General features: G+C 36.9%; 1 protein-coding gene across 1 annotated transcript; it reads right to left on the bottom strand.

Moving 5' to 3' along the window:
• Positions 1 to 35: 35 nt before the first annotated feature.
• LOC141444630 (uncharacterized) lies at positions 36 to 15,874 on the bottom strand. Its single transcript, XM_074110197.1, has 14 exons — positions 15,776 to 15,874; positions 12,026 to 12,115; positions 11,434 to 11,472; positions 9,083 to 9,263; positions 8,293 to 8,460; positions 7,117 to 7,271; positions 6,475 to 6,545; positions 6,347 to 6,402; positions 4,122 to 4,211; positions 3,626 to 3,702; positions 3,099 to 3,261; positions 2,257 to 2,431; positions 878 to 892; positions 36 to 231 (listed from the first exon to the last, which is right to left on the bottom strand). Exons 1-14 carry the CDS (start codon positions 15,845 to 15,847, stop codon positions 78 to 80), a joined length of 1,506 nt encoding a protein of 501 aa, XP_073966298.1. The 5' UTR covers positions 15,848 to 15,874; the 3' UTR covers positions 36 to 77.
• Positions 15,875 to 16,298: the final 424 nt, after the last annotated feature.

The raw sequence follows: 16,298 nt of genomic DNA, 5'->3' as shown, positions 1-16,298 counted from the left end.
TTACACAATTTTTTTGCTATGATCCTATAAATTGTTGTAAGTGTGGAAAAATAAATAAACATAAACAAACTATGTACCTATGTAAAATAAATAAATGGGAATATAAACTCACATCTGACGGTGAGTATTTTGACTCTCTCCTCCTGGCCGTCGCCGTTCTGGAAGATCGCGAAGTAATCCCCGAAGTCTTGGGGTTTTGGATTTTCCATGTCTATTTCGATCGATTGCTGTCTGAGAATAAAGATTATTTTCAAAACGAGTAGTTATAATAATGAGGTTAAATTCTATGTTTGTTTGTAGGGAGTAAGCTTTTGAACGCTTCATAAATTTCTCCATTTCCGAATTAACATGGACAACTAAGTGAAAGATAGATATATTTATTTATTATCTTTTGATTTTTTTTTTATAAGAAATTCACAAAAGGATCGTCAAATGTATACAAAAAGTAAAATATAATTTACAATGTCAAATTAGAGTAAAACTAAATAATAATAATTAAAGGTAAAAACAAATATTAATCTATGTCAAAAACTAATTATTATTATTCTAGTCTAGGGCATGTTCATGAAATTGATGTTAATTATCTACTTATTTTGTAATTTTATAATATTAAAATTAATGTAACCTAATTAATTCAATATTTTATGTATGGTCCTCTTATTGTCTTATTTAGCAGCGCCATCTAGTCGTTACAGAGAAAAGCGACATCCTGCATTGCACTATCGATGTTTCTCAACTCGGACGCATAATACAATTTCCGACGGTCTTCCTTCAGACTTCGGTTCCTAGGAATAGATACATAACATCTGTCTGGAGAGTGATCTCTTTATTGTGCACTATCTTCACATAGTTCATACTTAAATACTGATTTACTCACTGTTTCCCTCTAGAGCTGGAATAAAGCGAAAACGCGATTTCAAAAATGATATTGAGTATGTGGCGCTGCTTAAGTGACTAAGTAAGAAACACAAGCTGAGATATGAGGTGCATAGGGAAATTCGTGTCGGTACCGTTGACCATCAGTGGTGTAGCGGTATAGCACGCGGTACGGATTACCGAGGACCTGGGTTCGATTCCCAGTGATGGTCTTATTTTTCTGTTTTTTCTGTGCATCTATATTTCAGTTTGTATTTTCAATTTCGGTTTTACGGGATGACCGTAAAAGTAAAAATTTGGAATTGAAATAAAAAATACAAAAAGATTCCAAAAAACCAATCTTTATGTGGAAGACATTTTGATTTTTAACTGCTCCCACCCTTTGTGACGTCTTCTGTTTGTGCGCACATTGATAAAAAGTAATTGCCACCTATGGTTCAAAAGTTATTCTGTTGAGAAAACTATATAACTTGTTCTCTGACTAATGAAGTAAACATATTTATGAGCTTTATGGTGTTTCTAAATTTATGATTTAATTACTGAAGACATATTATTGCACATGTGTAGCATACATAATTATCTTTCAAACAATGTGTACATGTTTATGCACATTTAGATGTTCCCAAATCTATGATCTTAATGATGAATGCTATTTTTTGAGACTGGGATGTATACATATCTATGCACTTGACTGTACCTAACCTACATGATCCAGTGAACTTTTTGTAAAAAAAAACATTATTGATTTTATTCCTTATACTATTGTGCTTTCATAGAGGTTGTGATTACTTCGAGCTAATAGTAACCATAAGCCACCCCAGTTAGATACATGAAATTTAGCAAACATATGCATTAGAAAGCGATAGTTGTAGCGGTAATATAAATATGCGCAGTTCTCGTAGGTATGTGTAGGTAAATTTCAGTTATCTATGTGGGGTTCTCGAGATCCAGCCTTGTGACAGACAGGCAAAAGCGACAAAAGCAGCGGGCTCCGTTTATCACTCTTCTGGTACGAAATACAAAAATTGAATAACTATCCAATAGTCATCATCATCGCCATCATCAGTCCGAAGACGTCCACTGCTGGACAAAGGCCTCCCCCTTAGAACGCCACAATGAACGACAACTCGCTACTTGCATCCACCGGTTTCCCGCTACTCTCACGATGCCCATGCATGCGATGCTGATGTTATCCAATAGTAATCCTAAATAACTGCCCAATAGTGACCTTAAATACCTACCCAATAGTGACCCTAAATACCTACCCAGTAGTGACCCTAAATACCTACCTAAAAGTGACCCTAATTACCTACCCTAAATACGGATTACCTACCCAATAGTGACCCTATAATCTACCCAACAGTGACCCTAAATACCTACCCAACAGTGACCCTAAATCGTGAAGTATCCGCGTTGTAGATGGTCTGGTCCTGGCCCCGGATCATGATGGTGGTGAGGCGACACCGGTTGCACTTGTACGGGACGACGGTGCTGTTCAGCTTCTGTCCGTGGATGCAGTCCAGGGCCCGCGGCTGCACCAGCACGGAGCTTTGTACTGACAAGAAAGTTTAAGTAAGTATGTACAGTTAACTACAAAATGATCTTACAAAATAATGACACTTTTCGCATGCCATAATTAATTACCCTTGGGTGCCCTTGGTCGGTGACATTTCTAGTAGCAGCAAAAGCTTACATTGTCATCGACTCGTTTAAAATGCAACAATTCCTCCCGCAACGATTCCTCCGAATGTAGGTAGGTACAGTAACAAGCTTCTTTTACTATCTACCGATATATTATGTATGACAAATATAAGCAAACATTCAATGTTCCAAAAAAATGTAAATTTATTTTCTTAAAAGATATTTTACATTTCACTTTAACAATAATAGTGATTACCCATACGTACTACATGCAAAAAAAAAACTAATAATGCAAAATAAATGCTTGTGTGTATGTGGTTCTATTTATTATTATTTTTTTTTTCTTTAATTATATACTGTAGTTTTTAAGTATTTATTTGTAATTATTTTATTTTGAAAAAATGACTTTCTGCCAAGTTTCTTGCGGCGCATTAAAAAATGACGTGTAAAAGTGCCCATTGCGGCCTATTTACTGAATAAATGATTTGATTTTGATTTGATTTGATTTGGTGTAATTTTAAGTGTACCTATTAATTTGTTTTTTGGCAATAAACATTTTTCATTTATAAAAAAAAACTTACCAATCGTCAAAAACTTAATCATAATGTCTCTCCCAGTGCTGGCGCTCCTGATTACAGCATAATACGTGCCGAAGTAGATCGGTCGGAACAAACTGAATGTTAACGTCAGCGTCACGGAACACATGTCCACCGACAAGTGGAAAGAGAAGTGGTTCTCGTTTAGCTAGAAAAAGAAACAAACACCTTAGTAATATTACAAAAATTAAATGGAAACTCAGAATTACATTAGTCATTAGTTAAGCAGGAACGACCCGACAAGTTTCGATCTTTTTGTAAGTTTTGTTCAAAGGTATTTTTTTATTTTTCAAATAACGAAAGCGTAATTGTATCAATTTGTATCTTACTAAAATTGTAAATGCGAAATTTTCTAGGGCCCACCCCAGGATGTTGGGCTACCGATTCAAAATTCCATATACTGATATCTTCACACAAAAATCCAAGATTCCCTGAAAAATAACCCTAGAGATACGGCAATGATCAAAAATTCCGGGCTCTGCATTATATTTAATGTAGAACCGCACAGATACCTTCCTGGTGCCTCCGACGCTGTCCTTCATCCGAACACCAACGAATGTGGACTCCAAAGGCTCACCGGAGCGACGAGCTGCAACACAAAACGGCAACAAAATACAGTGTGCTCAGTTTTTCCATGAGTTCAAAAAGGCTGACCCGATTGTGATGAAACAAAAAAACTTGCTTCCACTCCACATACTTATAAATAAACGGCATCGGACTTTTCCCATCTGTTTGAGAGCTAAGAAGTCACAGGCAAGTCAAGACCCATTCAAAATTATGACCAGCTCCAGCTCCATAATTCCCAGTAATGGGTTCCGATGGATTTTTAGTTATTGCTGTGATTTCACTGGTAAGCAAAATGAAGTTTCGAAGGACCTTAGTCTACTAAGTTAATTGAGCCACTTGTACCCTAAATTAATTGAGCCACTTGTACCCTAAATTAATTGAGCCACTTGTACCCTAAGTTAATTGAGCCACTTGTATCCTAAATTAAAGTTTCTTTCTTACCTTTGCTATTGCCAGGCAACTTCACCGTTCTCGGGCTGGAATTGTATGGCCCCTTGCTCGAAGGATGCACGTGCTCCTCTGGACTGTCCTCTGATTATTGATAATACAAAATAGTAGTTTATAAAGCAAGAAAAATAGCATCCATGCTTCTATATGAAAATATTTATTCGGGACACACACATATAAATAATAGTTACAGAACAAAAACATAATAATAATAAAGTTAAATAAAATAAAATGAGAATACAAAATAAAAAAATTTTATGCGCCCGAAATGGTCCCGCCTCAGCATAAAATTCTAATTCATTTATTTACGTTATCACCTTCTCTTTGAGTCACAGACTTAAACTTTAGTGTACCAAAGTTTCAACTCAATCAGCCTTTCAGTTAGACAGACAGACACAACAGTGATTTTACAATGTTTTTTTTAAATAAGGTTTCCGTTTTTGTTTTCGTACGACAGCACAAAGGGTTGAGAGGTGTTCACATCTAATTTTAATTCTTTGCTGCCGCATTACAAATTATCATTTCTCAGATTGTAAAAAAAAGTTTCCACTTACCCGGTACGGCTGTAATAATCAATAATCACGCAAATTAGATAATGCTTTAATTTTTTAGATGTTGTAAATATTTTATTTAAGTTTGCTTGGGTAAATAATGAAATAAACGTACCTGGAACGATTTCTGTAAAATTAAAAAGTAATTGTCAATATAAATTATGTATGTCGGTAGGTACTATAGAAGTCCGTGTTAAAAAAATCCTTTTCAAAGCAATTTTTTTTGCTTATTGTATTTACATTGTCACCCAATCACGTATGTATACCAAATTTCAAGTCAATCCGACCATTGAAAGTAGGTATCAAAATGAATTTGCAAGATATGAACCAATAACAACAACAAACAAGGCACTATTCTGGTTGATTTAAAATATAAATTTACTCACCGTCACCTGTTAAAAATTAAAATTAAAATTAAAACTTGCGAAACTTTCATAAAATCCGAAAATTTAATATCTCTAGGCCATGATAAAAAAAGTTTTTTTTATCTGACTTACGTTCGTATTCTAAAAGAAAAAAATACTTATTATTATTGCGATATCTTTACGTAGGCTTATAAAACAAGAAATATGTTTTTTTTTTTCATTTTTAATTAGAACAATGTTGTAATTTGCCACTAAGTAAATTTATAAAAAGCATACAAACCTTCTGGCTCTAAAATTCAAAATAAATAACATGACTATGATTATCGGAGTAAATAAATAAAGGTATGTTTAAATTAGGAACATCTACTTACTTTCGCCTAAAATAAATAATAATATGATATTATTAATACATTTATAGGAAAAATGGACATAAGCATGCATAAATAAAGCAGGTAGATTTATTAAAAAATAAAACAAAATTTTGATTAATATGAATTATGAACTACTTACGAACTTCAGCTGCAAAATTAGCACAGCTTAAAAATTAATTTCGTGAACAAGAATTAATAATAATAATACTTAGATTATGAGCGGCAAAAAATTTGGTCCACCCTTCATACAAAATTACCGATTCTACATACATTTGAAGGCCAGATTTTTTGCCGCTCAGTATATTAAAATGCCCAAAATTAAGCAGTTCTTACATTGAGGGAATACAATATTCTCAAAGTTTTTAATCCGATTTAATACAGCCGGCGACATTGGGAATATACCCGGAAGAATCTCAGTAGCAATATAAAGAATATCGGCAGTCTCAGTTGTAACATTGAGAATATCCCAAAAAAATCTCAGTAGCAATATTACTTAGGAATATAAACCAACTTTAAGTTAACATAGTCCTCGAATTCATCGCTGTATTCTTTAAATTGATAACCCGCCCTCCGGTTACGCAAATCGTTAACAATGTGAGTCAAAAAATATGTTTTACTATAATTTACTCTACTTATTACTCTACTACTACTCTATAACTTCACACAAACATCACGCCTGTATTCCCAAAAGGGGTAGGCAGAGGACACGAAACGTTACCGCTTCGGAACCACTTTTAGCAATTTTAGGTTTTGACGAAGCATATGTGGCTGAATATTTTTAAGTTTTTAAATTATTGTTCCTCTTTTTATGTAAACTGTTATTTTTTCTGTTTCGATAAGTAAATGTGATTTTAGGTTTTAAGTTTGACAAAAACGTTTGTATTTTTGTTTTATATATTTTTCTAACTATTTATATAATAATATATACTCACGCCACAATTCGCTCGCAGGGGTAGCCATATCCGGTGATGGTAAACTGTATATGTACCTGCAAACCGACATGACGTTAAGAGCCGGTACAGACAGACTGCTTTCGGACTGCAACGTAAAAGCCTCTCACCCAATCTGGCAGGGGTTCCAGTGGTCACACACCTCGTGGTCGGGATCCAATTCCGTTACGTATTTGTATGTCTGGAATTAAAGGAGTAAATTAACTTTCTGATAACTTGATCGTCTAGTCTAGTTCTTCGTAGAGACGTCCGTTCTCTAAGAGTAATTAGAAATCTCGTAAAACCCTCTTTTCAGAAATGTATACATACTTTATCTAAATCTAATGACAGCACTAATCTGGTAGTGACATCCTAGTGACTAGCCAGATCGTCTCTGCAGGAGGGAACTCCTCAATAGTTTACGGCAAAAACGCAAATCTTTGCATGATTGAATTTCAATAACAATTTGTTTATAGACACAACTTGATGCTGCAACTAAGTATCGTCTTCTTATGAAGGAACTCCTCAATGGTTGATAGCACAGAAACAAAACTTTGCATGATTGTTCAATTTCAAAGGTAGCGCATTTACATGATAGACACCACGGGAAGCTGCAGCCAGGGTCGTCTCCTCTTGAGGGAACTCCTCAATGGTTGATAGCACACATACGAAACTTTACTGTATGTTGAGTTTGATGATACACATGACTTAAAATATGTAACTAAAAATTAAGAAAATAAAACTTAACAGTTAAGTGAGGATGATTGACTCACTCGATCAGGGTAGTACCGATAGTGCACAACCACGTCGTCAGTGTCTTCCAAAGTGCATTTAGACGTAGTGTAGTTCAACGATGTCCTTTCTATAGGCGCGCAGCCAATCACAGTACTCCCGTTGCGGGGTAGGTCCGGGCCTTCGATCTTGTGCCCTGGAATTTGTTCAGTTGGACGACAAAATATGGCACACTAGGACACTAGGTTTACCCCCGGCTTCGTACGCATAAATCATTATTATTGAATTGAAATTACGTTTTTTTTTTAATTTATTAAGGCAATAAACAGTCACATAGTTCAACATAACTAGCATTTAAGACCTGACAAGATAAATACTTATAGACCTGAGGCTTTATCGTCTAACGCACTCGGAATCGAATTCTCTAGATTTATGTTCCAATTCTAATTAACGCGTCGCTTTTTTCCTCACTTAAGTAGTTACTTTTCAATGAATTTTATCTCAAATACTTATAGTATAACATATCGATCATTGAAACTTAAATGTTTATAGGACACTTTATTATTAAAGGTTAACAAATTAAAAAATATATGACGCGTGAATTAGAAAAACGACATGTTAATTAGAATATTTTACTTTTGCTTGACGCGTGAATTAGAAAAGCGCAGCGTTTATAGATGGTGATTGTTATCTCGGGCCTTTGTGCGTTAGACAATGCGTCCTCTGGAGTGCCAGAACAATACTAAAATATACTTTGGTAAACAGGAACAAGATTGGTAGAATTTTACTAAATTCCTGTAGGAATTAAAAAAAAGAACATTGTGGTCTTTATCAACGTTGCGTTATAAACAACATAATATGGGAATATCGGTACAAAAAGCAGCCTATGTGTTATTAGATGTCTAGCTATCTTCATTATCAAATTTAATCCCAATCTGTCCAGACTTCTAGCGTGAAGGATCAAACGAAAATTCCCGTGGGGTTTACCAAAATATCTCCCGACCGGAAATCGAACATGGGACTTCAAGCTGCGTTGTTAGGTTCTGTAGCTACTTGACCATCCGGTCGTCATATGCCACTCTATAGGTTTAAGGGCCTACGCTATCTGTGTTGGGTGCACTGTTTGTGTTGGTGCAGGTAACATCGTATGCACGCGTCGCGCGCAGTTAGCGCTGCTCCGTGCAAGCGGCAGCCAGCGTAGGCCCTAAGATACTCACGATTGCAAAAAAAGTATTTAGTGTCAGCGTTGTAGAGTTCCTTATCTTCCGCACTGAGGCAGGAGTCGTACATGATCTGGGTGGGCGTGATGTCATCCTCGCAGCCCAGGACTCCTGAACCATCTGGTTCTTTAGGTGCTCGGTTCGCTGGACAGCGGTACATGAGCCCTGACGAACAAAAGTTAGGTGTTTGAATCACGAATCAGCTGCATCAAATACTTAATCATCAAATAATTTATTGAATCAGGCGTTACTTTGCGGAGGTCCGTATCAATGAACTAAAACAATTACTTTGCTCACCCGCGACCTTTTGATAGCTACGTTTATGCAAGAAGTGTGTTCATGCAGTTCCTCCACCTCCACACTGTAAGAACACACGCAAATCACTCAAACCCATCCATCACCACCACACTACACTGACGCGTTTCGAATTCAACCAGAGCTCATCTTCAGAGCAACACAACCGTTCACCATGCTACTTGATCTGCTCATGTGGTCAGTGTATTATAGTGGTGATAGATGGGTTTGTGTTATTTGTATGTGTACTTACAGTGTCCAATAAACCAATAAGATTTTGCATTACACTGCAGCAACGCACGTTAAAGTGTGGTAGTATGTACATATTCAATTCGTTAAAATTATTAGGTTTAAAATAACACACACCATAAGAACAAGAGAGATTTGCAAGATTTAGATGAGAAAGAAAGAAAGTGAGATAGAAAGAAATAATTTATTTCCACCAAATAACACTTAAACAACAACAACGGTGTGGCAAAGCTGCCTCACATACCCTTCCTGATGATGAGCGGTGGCTTATTCCGTATCTCGGCGACGGTCACCCCCTTTTCACCATTTTGTATGGCCGTCATCACCCGCTTGTGGAGGGTGGTACGTCTTTCCTGCTCCGCTATTATGTATGGGAGTAACTCTTCTGACAATACATCGACTTTCTTCTTAGCTTCGGCGTTCATCTGATGGGATTTTTTTTGGATTGTAGCTATACTGGATGGATGGATTGTACCTACCTACATCCTATACAGCTTTTTTTATTTCCGATTAACTTCGATGGCTCAGTTCATTCATTGAAACTTGATTGATTGAAACTATTAGCGGGGCTACTACGAAAATCGAAAATCTCTCTCGAAAGTGCCTCTCTGACACTTACTCGTATACTATTTTCATACTTCGATTTTCAAATTTCGGTGTAGGCTCTCTGGTAATTATTTTTTCTCCTTGTAGTTAATAGAAGTAGAAAACGAAAAATATTACCTAATTGGGACGCTACCTGTACAGATACCCTGGCGGTGTCCTACCTACCAGCAACTACCAAATGTGTGGGAGCGGCGGCAGACGCCCGGGAACGCCTCAAGGTCACAAAATATAGCTGTCTCGGCGCCCAATATCATTTCTTTGCTTTCGGCGTCGAGACTCTAGGTCCTTGGGGTAAGGGTGCGCTGGAGCTACACAGGGAGCTCAGCAATAGGTTAAGGGAGGCAACAGGCAACCCTCGCGCCGGCAGCTTTCTCGCGCCAAGAATCTCAATCGCAGTTCAACGCGGGAATGCTGCCTGCGTGATGGGCACCATGCCAAGAGGCCCACCTCTCTTTTTTAATTAAAGTTTTAGTTATAGTTATTTTAATTTAATAGTAGTTTTAGTCCTATGGATATTTTGTATTTTCTTGGAGATTACCTCTTTTATCAAAGTTACCTAATAGAACATAATACTACTTATAATACCTAAAAGTAAGTAGTAAGTATAAAAGTTCTATAAAATTCGCAAACTTGACTAGTGACACCATTGTCGTAGAATTGGCTAAGTAAAGTTTTTTAAAGAGGTGCTAAATATATTTTTCTTCGATAGTCGACGTTTAATAATCGAGAAACTGCAGCTCTTATTTTTATTTCCGTCTTATTAATTAGAAATATTTTTTTAAGTGGTCGATATGACGTTGTGAGATTGAAATGGCAGAACCGTTGAGGCTCAGTACTTAGTAGAAACAGTAAAAAAAAAGCGAAGTCAACTGTCACTGCTGTCACTGTCAAGTAGAATCTAACCTAAAACGTTTTTTACTTTGCGATTTGGTGAAAAAACACTCTTTTTCGTATAAAAAAAAACGCATCGAACGAAACCGGTCCATCCGTTTCAGAGCTACGGCCACAAACAGACAGATATTTGCGTCAGATTTATAAACCCCTCTTCGCGTCGGGGGTTGAAAAGGAAATACATCCAATGTCCTGGAAACTACACGCTACTTCCGCCTCTATAAACTCTACTTTAGGTTTTTTAATCCGTTTTTTACCTTCTTCACAGAGTACATATATATTCTTTTATTTTAAAGTACCTCACGCTACACTAGCGCCTCTAGCGGCGAATTCATACGCGATAGCCCTCATTAAAACACCCATGCCAATTTTTTTTTTCGAACGGACTGTTGCTGGTAGCCTCTCACGGCTTTTTTTTATTATTTTCTCAAATAACAGAATACATTGTTTACAGCTTACCGGAGAGAGGGCGAGCTGCCAGATGGGCTGCTCAACCAAATTGCATGACTCTAAAGCCCAGCGGTTTTTATTTCGAGATTTTATCCCTATCTCATGGGCACATCGGGATAAAAAGTAGCCTATGTGTTATTCCAGACGTCCAGCTATCTACATATACCACGCGCCATATAAATCTGCCTAAAAGTTCATTACTTAATACTCAGTTTTGACGCATTTTTGAGATACTTACATTTTTTATGCGACGTCTTTACGTTACTCCCGGATTGTGTTCGAATCGCTTAACGGTATAGTGCCTATTCAATTATTGGAATTATACCTTTATAGTTTTTGTGGTACTAGTCGGGGCAATGAACTTTTAGGCAAAGTTAGGCTGCGGAAGGTATACCAAATTTCATGACTCTAAGCCCAGCGGTTGTTATTTAAAGATTTTATCCCTATCCCTTGGGAATATCGGGATAAAAAGTATCCTATGTTTTAATCCAGGCTATAAACTAACTTTACGCCAAATTTCATCCAAATCCGTCCAGCCGTCTCAACGTGAAGAAGGACCAAACATACTCACTCACTCACAAACTCACTCACTTACTCACTCACAAACTTTCACATTTATAATATTAAGTAGGATTAAGATATACTCACACGGTCAGCATCTTTGTTAAACTTGATTCCTGTGCCGTCCTGCAAAATAAAACATCATCATCAGCATCCCAGCATATATACCTCCCATTGCTGGGCACAGGCCTCTCAGAATAGGAGGGCTTGGGCCGTAGTTCCTACGCGGGCCCAGTGTAATTGGGGAACTTCAGACACCTTTGAATTGCTTCACAAGTTAAGCTTTCCTTATGATGTTCGTCGTATAAGCTTCATCAAGATTTTATTCGGCAAATGCTGACTACTACAGGGCTCTAGCGAGTGTCACACGAACTTGTCAAGGTATACGTACACATATCTAAAGTTTCTCATAACTTTATTTCCCACCAACAAGAGAAGCACAAGCTGATCTATTGTGTTGTTTATGATATCAAAATAAATAGATATTAGCTATGGTGAATGGAAGACCGAATGAACTACTTGTAACAGCTTTCTTATGTCTCAATAAAGTCACTTCGTTTAGCAGCAGAACTGTGTGTTTGTCTAAATCTAAATAGATACTAGATTACTCTCATATTTTACTATAGGTTATGAGCCCACTAGTTTTATGGTGTTGCCAGCTTTTAAAAGGATATCTTACCACAGCCTGCCGTCGTACGATGTTGGCCAAGTACCGTCCTCTTCTAGAAGCAGGCAGGAGGACACTGCCCGGTTGGACCTCATCTCCTGTCTGAGGACATAATTAACAAGAACATAATTCGCTCATCCAATAGAATAATGACTTATTTACAAAGCACAAGATTCAGAGAGTTTGAATTAACGGTTTGATATCTTTAAATTATCTATCTATACCCTAAAAAATCAAAATCAAAAAAAATCAAAATCATTTATTCAGTAAATAGGCCGCAATGGGCACTTTTACACGTCATTTTTTAAAAACTACCAGCGCTTTCGGAAAGACCATCATTTGCCAAGAAGAATGCGCCGCAAGAAAACTTGGCAGAAAGTCATTTTTCAACATAAAATAATTTACAAATAAAATACTTAAAAACAACAGTATACAATGAAATAAAAGAAATAAAAATATAATAATAATAATAATACAGGGATGTATGGGGTCCCTTAGTTACAAAACTAAACTCTAACTATAAATCTACGTTCAGTGGAAGTGTAGACTGCTTCCACCGTCATAAATTAAAAATAATAATAATTTATAATAATAATAATTAATTCTGAAATTTACATTTCGGTCAAGTAACCATTAAACTTTTGGATTCCGAAGGCAAGCTCACGTCTGCCGCCCCCAAAGTTAGCTCACACGAACTCATGTCATGCTCTGAAAGCAGAGCGGTACCGAGTGCATGGTATTGCTTCCGTTCCCATAAGCTCTATGGGATCGTCTTGGGAGCTTCGACGTCGCGGCCTGTGACTAGAAATTAAACTAAAAATAATACACGTTTAAAAATCCATAAGCTTAACAATATACAGCCTTAAATATAGCAAGGGGATGTATAAAGTCCCTGAGTTAATAATAAAATTACTATATAGCAAGGGGATGTAGAAAGTCCCTGAGTTAACAATAAATAAAATTCCTAATCTAAATAATTCAGAGATGTATATAGTCTCTGAATGTCAAAGTAAACTAATTTAATTAACCAAATTATACAATCTTCAGAGGTGTAAAAAGCTCCAATGTCAAAAAACTTAAAATAATTATTAAATAAAGAAATGGAGATGTATAAGGTCTCCAAATGTCAAACCAATAAATATTTTTAAATTAAATTCTGCAACGTGGACAACGGCAACAGAACCAGAAACTAGACACGAAATGCGCCGGGACACTGCCAAAGTCACACTTCACAACACTTATTTATACACCGACATAAAAACACACACATACACAAACACGAATACATCACATCACACATCAACATCCTAATTTTCATCGGCTTTCAGTTTAGGCCATGTCGCATCATCACATAAGTACTCCTCAAACTTTATAGTAAGCTTTTTTCAGAAGTGCACTCTTTATGTATTCTTTAAAAGAGTTGTGTGGCAATTTCCATGCTTCTACAGGAACTTTATTGTAAAAATCTCACACAGTTTCCCACAAAAGATTTGCTTACTTTCCGTAAACGGAATTTTGGAACGGCAAGCTTGTGCTTATTACGAGTATTGATATCATGTACGTCTGACACTTTTTTAAAGGACTCGATATTCTTGTGTGTATACAATATCACATCATGTATATACTGTGAAGCTACTGTGAGGATGTTTATCTCCTTGAAGCGTTCTCTTAGTGAATCTCGGAGCCAAGGTTGTAGATAGACCGGACTGCCTCTTCTGTAGAATGAAGATAGTTTCTATGTCGGCTGCCTTGCCCAATCAGCATACCATAGGACATTATGCTGTGAAAATAACTGAAATAAACTAGCCGGGCAGTTTCAACGTTGTCTGATTCTTCGTACAGCATAGGCGGCAGAGCTCAATCTACCAGCAAGACCAGAAATATGCGGGCTCCATTGTAAATTACGATCCAACGTAAGACCAAGAAAAACAGTCTCATGCACAAGTTTCAGATTCTCTCCGTTTAAGGAAATAGTTGTTTCAAACTGTCTCACATTAGGCAACGAAAATTTTATTACACTTAGTTTTAGCTGCATTTAGTAATAAATTGTTAGCGGTGAACCAGTTTAGCGCCTCTGCTAAAGTCTCATTGATGTGGGTTGGATCTTCTTGTTGCCTGTTTACTTTGAATATCAAGAAGTATCATCTGCAAACAATACTATGTTACATTTCTGTTCTAGCAAGTGGGGCAGGTCATTTATATATACTAGAAAGAGAAATGGACCCAAAATGGAGCCTTGTGGAACTCCAAGCTTCACCGCTGAGCCAGCTGACTGCGTTCTATTTATGTCCACTTTTTGAATTCTTTGGCTGAGATAAGACTTAACCAGGTTAAGTGCTTTAGCTGAAAGTCCATAGTGTTGAAGTTTGCGGATAAGCGTCTCATGCTCCACGCAATCGAAGGCCTTGGAGAGGTCGCAAAATATTCCTATTGCATCTTGCGAATTTTCCCATGCATCATAAAATGTACTTCATGAGACTTGCGGCTGCATCTGTTGTCGAACGGCCTTTTGTGAAACGAATTGCTGACTGTGTAGTAGGTTGTTTACATTGAAGTGACGAAGCAGCTGGTTAAGCATGATCTTTTCAAACACTTTACTCAGCACAGGCAGCACAGATATCGGACGAAAGTTGCCAGGATCAGATGAGCTCCCAGCTTTAAACAATGGAATCACTTTGCTATATTTCATTAAGTCCGGAAACACACCATCATCAATGCACTTATTAAATATGACGGCTAGGTACGGTGCCACAATATGGATGACAGATTGCATAACTCGAACAGAAATACCCCAAAGATCCTCCGTATTCTTCAGTTTTAAAGATTTAAAAGTCTTTATAATTTCTTCAGAGTTAGTATGTTGAAAATCAAAAATTCAGACGTTTATCCTTCGCAATTTCATTTAGATAAGAACTAGCCAGCACAGTGGAAGACTTTAGATCGCGAGTCGTATTTACAGCAATATCTGAGAAAAAATTTTCAAAAGCACCCGCCACTTCTAAATCTGAAGTCAATATTCTATCATCCACTTTTAATTGGAATTGACAATTACGGGGCTTAGATTTACCTGTTTCTGAATTTATTACATTCCATACAGCTTTTACTTTATTTTCAGCGGATTTAACTTTATTACTAAGATAATCACCTTGGCAGCAATACATACTTTTTAAAATAATTTGGAATATTTTCTAACGTAGTCTATAAAGGAGGGGTCTTGACTGTGACTTTTCATTTCATAAAGTTCGTAAAGCCTAGTTCTACTCTTATGTATTCCCACCGTGGCCCAGTCACTAAACTTTGCCTTGTTACCGTTCTCATTTTAGTTCTTAATGTGAAAACTTTTTCGAACTCTCGATTAATTACTGTAGACAGGTTCTTATATAGGACGTTAGGATCACTTCCCTCCATGTAAGGCTCAGGAACGCTGTTGATAATATTTTCCTTGAATTTTTCTACACGGGCTTCTGTAACGGGTCTGTAGGTTATTACTCGATCATTTGTCTGTTTAAGTATTGTAAAACAGGCTTTTTGGCCGCTGTGATCGGAATTAAAACAGTTTATTATTTCCTTGTCCATAGCATCACACTTGCAGAAAATATTATCTAAACATGTAGCTGTGTTAGCCTAACCAATAGAAACTCTTCATTTATCTCGCCTCGCTCCGCTCAGCTGTTTCCACCAGAGATGTGCTGTGCCAGGATGTGTAAATGAAGAGTTTCAAATCAAATATTAAAAAAAAAGTTTTTATTTGATAAAACTTACTGGCGGATATCCACATTGTATTAAATAGAAAAAACTTAAAAAATAAACGACTCTAGGCACAGGCGTACCCATCTTAAACTGCCTGCACACTGCAGTTACGTGAAATATAATTGCTAAAGAAATGATAAAAAATAATTGAACCATATTGTTAAAAGTTTTATAGTGTTTTGGCACCACTTTAGTTACTTTTAAATCGATAAGATTAGATTGACAATGGGTTAATTGATTTCTGCTGAAGCCATGTTTTTTGGGACCCTTTGAGTATTTAAATACTCAAAGTTGGGACCCCGCCTTTTGTGTCTTTTTAGAAGTCACCCATAAGTAAGTATCTAAGCCTCCAAACTTGCTTCTTTAGAACTTATCATCATCATCATCCCAGCCTATATACGTCCCACTGCTGGGTGGTACAGGGCTCCTCTCAGAACAAGAGGGCTTGAGCCATAAGTTCCCACGCGGGTCCAGTGCGGATTGGGAACTTCACACGCACCATTGAATTGTTCCGCAGGTTTGTGACCGTTACCTC

The sequence above is a fragment of the Choristoneura fumiferana genome, chromosome 30, assembly GCF_025370935.1.
Source record: "Choristoneura fumiferana chromosome 30, NRCan_CFum_1, whole genome shotgun sequence".
Lineage (NCBI taxonomy): Eukaryota > Metazoa > Arthropoda > Insecta > Lepidoptera > Tortricidae > Choristoneura > Choristoneura fumiferana.
The sequence above is the reverse complement of the archived record's forward strand: the minus strand, read 5'-3'. Positions and strand labels throughout refer to the sequence as shown.